Genomic DNA, 6,000 nt, shown 5'->3' on the forward strand with positions numbered 1-6,000 from the left:
CAGTCAACAATACAGAAACATCTGGAGGTGTGTATGCAAAACAGCAATACACAGGAACAATGTCAATTTCTTAGGTAATACAGAAAGTCCTGTTTGCAAAAGCATTGCTTATCCATTGATAAGATTTATACCACACTAAAGACATTAAAGCAATTTGATACTTCCTTATGTAAAAGAAAATCTGCTGGTGATCTCACATGTAGAGAAAGTTAATTACAATTATCTAAACTATAAGCTTTTTTCAAATATTGCCATCTGAAAACATGCACTGAAAAACCAGCTCTTGTAAATGTAAAATACATTTTCTATCAACACAAAAAGAGTGGAAAACAGACTGTTGCCGTCATTACAAACAGCTGTTCTGAAATCTTTTGATAGGTGGTGGTAGTGGTAGTGGCAACAATAACACTATATGATGCTGCTACTGAATGTGAAGTACCAAATCCTGTTTAATTAAGTCATTTCTAATGAAAAATGTTTTCTCCTAATCCTTGAGAATTGTTATTGATCCAAAGCACATTTTTAGAATTTCATCATCTAGAATTTCCTGCATGCTTACCACATTACTGCTTTTTATTTCCGCTACATTGCCCAGGAAAAACATGATAAAGAAAGACAATGCAAAGCGATCAGCATAAAATACAAAAGCTGACTGCCTTCTCCTTAACTCTTTACAAGCCACTGGTGACTTCTGTCAACTCTATTAAGATCTGCTGGTCAAAATGAGCAACTTGAATGTCAATCTACAAATATGTAACACAGCCATTGCTGACATTTTTTATGTAAAAGATCACTTTGTCCACCCTGAAAAAGAACTGATAGCTCCATAGTGAAACCAAGGCCTAACATCTGCCAAACTAGACTGTAGGCGTTTGCCTTAAAAGCATTCTGCAAACATTCCACTTTGCACCTAAGTCAATCACATCAGCTTTTGAGATATTTTTAAAGTTCCATACCCTGTAGGTAACAGCAGACATTAGGGCAATTTTGAACAAGTAAACTTTCAAATTCAATAAATTGACTTCTGAAGTAATCAACAAGCATTTTCATACATTGATACCATAAACATTCATTTTAAACTTCCATTCAAATATAAAAATATAAATAGACCTACCAAAGGTCAGTTGAAAACCACTTACCAGCACAGAATATTCCAGGCACCAAACTGCATATGATGACTGTCCGAACACGTTTATTACTTTTTACTGCATCTACAGCCTCAGTCATCTGGAAAACAAAGATGAAAATCTGTTAACTTAAAAATAAACAGGGGGAAAGATCACATAAGAAACCTACATAGGGACTTACCATTTTAACAAGGTTTTTACTTATTGCATTCTTAGCCTTTGGTCTGTGTATTCCAAGCACCACAATTCCTAAAAAAGAAATCAAAGATCTGTATTTATATATGGCTCTAAAAAGGCATGTTTGTCACAAAAAAGCAAGCCAGAGGAAATACAAAAAAACTATCCACACTACAAAAGTCCACTCATATTTTAATTGGAGCAATTGTATAAAAAAAAACATGATTCTAAGTTTTCTATGTGTCATTCTATATTTTGTTAAACTGAACTGGAAAAATGCATCACTCAACATTACAAAATATATTCACCCAGCTGTTTCTTTCATTATAAAATGAAAACCATTCAATGCAAGGAAAAGATTTAATAATTTGTTGCTGAGAATGTTGCTACAGTTGAGAAAACCCTCTGTAAATTCTTGACTGTAAGGTTTTAATATGACCAGCACGAACATACCACAATTTTAAAACTGGGACGTTAACATACTAGACAGATGACCCTTTTGGCTAAAAGCTATAAAAGCTATAAAAGCCAAGTGCGTTTTTTTAACAGTAGGGTTAAGCCACTTCTGTATTCTAAACTAAATTTGTTCTTTAAAAAGATCAGATTTGCTGAACATGCACTACTAATATTTAGGGTACACAACTGGTCTTCTACCCTATAATAAATTCCAAATCTTCCATCTCCCAATTTACCTGACAAAATTATTCTAGACTACCAGGGCCTCTATCTTCTTCAGCAAATCCACAAATTAAACACGACACAGGTAAGCATAAACACAGTTAAATTTCTCTACCCCAGAATTAAACCTAAAATGTCTGCACCACTAACTCATGAATGTAAGTGAGCACCTATTGAATGTGCCATGTCTTCTGCCTTACTTCCCATAAGCACTAGCGACAGGCGGTTCACGGTCATTAACCAGGAGGTAACAATCACAAGCAGCAAAGCACGAAACATAAAATTTCACAAACTGAGAATATCGTTGAAAATAATTTGTGTGTGACGTTGTAAGATTTTCACGCAGAATAATTATTGCTGAATATATTTAAATGTATTACTTCGTTGAGTATTGCTTCTATAACTTTCAAAATACTTTCTATCAGATATCACGTAACTATTTCAAAGCTAAGCGAAACAAAAGCTAAGCATTTCAAAGTCGACCCACATTTTGTTAGCTGCATACAATTGTGCAGTCAAATTAAACTACAATTCGTGCACATACTTAAATCACTTTCGGTATTTCGTTTCTACATACATATTGTGTGCAAACAACGTGCAGCACAAATAATTGTGTGGCAATATATTCACTAACTGTGTATTCGGTCAGGCTGTTTAACAATATTCATCTCTATACCTGAGTCCTCTCCATCCAAGTACCTAACGCTCAGGTCGTCTGCACCACTCGACTTGGCCTCTGAGCTGTAAAGTCGACCCACTGTACCTCCCCCAGGTCGAAGTCTTTGCAATTCGTTTGTGAGGAGAGCATGGTAAAGGGATTTTGCATTCACGTATAGCCTACGAGCTCCGTTAATGCTGGGGCATAATGTAACAGACCGAAACGTCCGAGACAGAACTCCACTCCCAGCCAGAACCGCCATACTGCACTGCGTGTCTGTGTTTATATTTCGACTTTCAACTTTGAACTGCGACATTTTAGTCACGTGTCTCCTGCAGCGCTCTGCTGCGCGCAGCGTGGTGTTTTCCATCTGCTACTGTAGTGGAACGTTTTTATAGAGGTGGGGGGTTTCTATGTACACCACTATTTTCTTTAATTAAAACATTACCTTTATTAAGCAACGGAAAACTTGCAGCAGGCGAGCTCAACTTTTAAACAGCATGCAGGCGTGTTCTGCTGTTGTCTCGCAGGTTCTCCTTGGAAAGGAATGTTTAGTCGAACACTTCCTGAAGGAATGTGTGTAGGTTCAGTCTGCTGGAGATTTCTTTGATTGCTGTTCACACAATTATTAATTTCAGTATTGAGCATAGCAGGTACCATACAAGTAGGACTGGAAGTATTTTGAACTGCCTAATCATTTTTACACACCTGAGCCACTGGGAAAATTAATGAAGGGTGTTGATGGGGTCTGTTTTTAGTTCTAACCCACTGAAAACCTGGATAAAAAAGATGAGTAAAGTTAGTCTCCTCTCATCTGTAAACTTTCTTAACTTCGTATCTTGATGATACTATTTCAGAAACAGCAGTTCTTCCTGTCAGCTGCTCAGTGTGAAAATAAACCCAAGCTGTCAATGTCTGCTCTTACCCTTGAGTACCACAAATCATCTTTTTTGTAACCTTGGCTAAAACTCCTTCCACATGAATGAAACCATTTTTTATTTATTACCTTTTACTAAAACCGTAGGTCCTGCAACTGGGTGGGCACCTGCAAATTTGCAATGACATCAGTCACTTCCCACCTTCCTTATGCTCCTAATAAGAAACTGTGGGGCTTGCAGTATGAAAAAAGGTAACACAGACTGAGCCAAAACCACAACGTTTTTATTCAAAAATATCCTTCAACTCAGGCTTCTATTTCATCCATCAGGTTTTATCGAAAATGTGATCAGTAGCAGGAAATGTATTATTTTAAGTTCTAGAAAAAATAATTGTGACATTATTAACAGATCCTAAGATCTGTCAAATTCCTTTGTCACCTTTTTATCTAGTTGATTTTTTTCCAAGGTCGTCATGGCCTCCTCTATCATGGAACATATTTTTTTTTTAAATTAAAACATGTATTTCAGCTACTGTAAGTTGTTAATTGTCACATTCTCACCCTAAAACCTGCTGACTAGAGGTTTCTTGCTGGTAGTGTATGGCTGCAGAAGGCTAAACCTATTCATTATAATCTAATTAATACTTGCAAACATCCATTATATCCAGAGAAGCCTCAATGGTTAGATCACAGCCAAGCTAAGAGAGCACACGTGGCCTGTTGCCACTCTGCAGACACCTGCCTCTCCTCAGTCTCTGCCAACACGCTGAGTTCATTCAGTGTTAGGAACCAGGCCACACACTTTCAGCTCCTGCTCATCTTTGCAATCATATATGCAGCGCCACTCAAGACGAACTGATTCACATGCACAATGTCTTCTTTCACATCTTGTGTTACAAAAACAAAACCCTGGAACCAGACTGAACCGGATACATCTAGTATTCAGTGGCTTGTTTTTAAGAAAATGCTAAGCTACATTTTAAATACAAGTTACTGCATAGGTTATTTCTGAAGCATTAGAAATACCTAATTTACCAGGTGGCATATCAATAAATCAGGCATTATTTGCAACAGTGTTAAAAAGGCGGTCTTCTGAATCTTTCTGTTCTTTCTGATGGTGAATGGACAATAGGTACAAAACTAAAGAGACCTGCGTTAAGTGTCTTCTTTCTTTTGAAAAATTCAAAATATTCTAAATTCTAAATCAGCCATACCTGATGATGTCATTGAAGAGATACAGTAGTTATGTAATTGTCTTATGAAGGTTCTCATTTAAGATAATTTAAAAATTCTTAAACAAAACTAAATCTTATCAACATCTTATTTCAATATCTTCAAACATAAATGTCCAGAAAGAATACTTAATATATTTGGTAGTGTGGACAAACCAGTCTGTGCTAATTAGTTCTCAAGTGAGAGCCAGATGCACATTTGTGGTCAGTTGGGCATACAGTACCTGCGTACATCCAGTTTCTGACTGCTTTATCCAACACATCCAGTCCATCACTGCGTGCACACACACCAGGGTCAGTTTTCCCAGAAACCAATTTACCTACCAGTATGTCTTTGGACTGCAGGAAGAAACCCGTGCAAACACATGGAGAACATAAACAGGTAATTGTACCCAGGGTTCCAGTGCTGCAAGGAAAATATAGAACATAAACCTAAATGTAAACTAACAAAACTAGCAAGAGATCTGCTTTTCCTATTTTTTTATTAACAAGTGACACCCCAGTTTCATGGCTATCTATAAGATAAGTATACAACTGAAACAGGGTCCACAAAGAATATTTTATTGTGATGTGAGTTCTCAGGTCCCTCATAAGATATGTCAAGGGACATAAGTCATAGGTTTGACGTGCTTTTGGTCTGTTCAGGAAAATACGAGGTGTTCTGTTGATGAAGTTTCTGTCATCTTCCAGATGCTGAGGCTGCTACAGAGTTTAGAGGTGGAGAGTGACTCACAGTGTAAAAGTAGCCTGTTAAATGCCTTCACTCTCCTTGCCTCTCAAGAGTATTTGAATCCCCTGGGCCAGAAGACTAATCTTTTGTTGTGGTCGGATTGATACTTCTTTGGACACTGAGGTGTGTCTGTGACCAGGCTTTGAATCCAGCTTGCTTGCACTACAGTACATATGCACACTTATTATCACATGAAGAAAACAAACGGCCTTTGTTTTCAAAACTTCGATATTTACATAGATTAAAACCAGAATAAGTCTGTGAATTGATGAGTCAAGTATTAGTAGTTGTCCAATTCTCAAGTCTGTGGTAAGTGTTTCCATAACATGAGTTATGGCATTTCCACTGTAAAACCTTATGAGAAATATTTATTAAACATAGTGTTTCTTTCTTTATCATCTTAAGTTTTTAACACACTATTGTGACATACGCATGTGCTTCTACTTTAACATTTATTTTATTGTTATAAAACTGATGAAGAAACTTTGCATTTTGTACCACTGTTACAATATTCTTTTCTG

The 6,000-nt window shown here is 36.8% G+C and overlaps 1 protein-coding gene across 1 annotated transcript in view; it reads right to left on the minus strand.

Moving 5' to 3' along the window:
• The window catches only part of auh (AU RNA binding methylglutaconyl-CoA hydratase), an 83,439-nt gene extending 80,511 nt beyond the window's left edge, over positions 1–2,928 (minus strand). The window contains exons 1-3 of the mRNA XM_088629812.1: positions 2,659–2,928; positions 1,309–1,376; positions 1,140–1,227 (exon numbers count right to left, since the gene is read on the minus strand). Of these exons, the coding sequence (XP_088485938.1) occupies positions 1,140–1,227; positions 1,309–1,376; positions 2,659–2,902 (400 nt within the window). The 5' untranslated portion in view covers positions 2,903–2,928. The remainder of the gene's footprint in view (positions 1–1,139; positions 1,228–1,308; positions 1,377–2,658) is intronic.
• Between the last annotated feature and the right edge of the window lie 3,072 nt (positions 2,929–6,000).

The sequence above is a fragment of the Lepisosteus platostomus genome, chromosome 4 (genome assembly GCF_059453375.1).
Source record: "Lepisosteus platostomus isolate fLepPlt1 chromosome 4, fLepPlt1.hap1, whole genome shotgun sequence".
Classification (NCBI taxonomy): domain Eukaryota; kingdom Metazoa; phylum Chordata; class Actinopteri; order Semionotiformes; family Lepisosteidae; genus Lepisosteus; species Lepisosteus platostomus.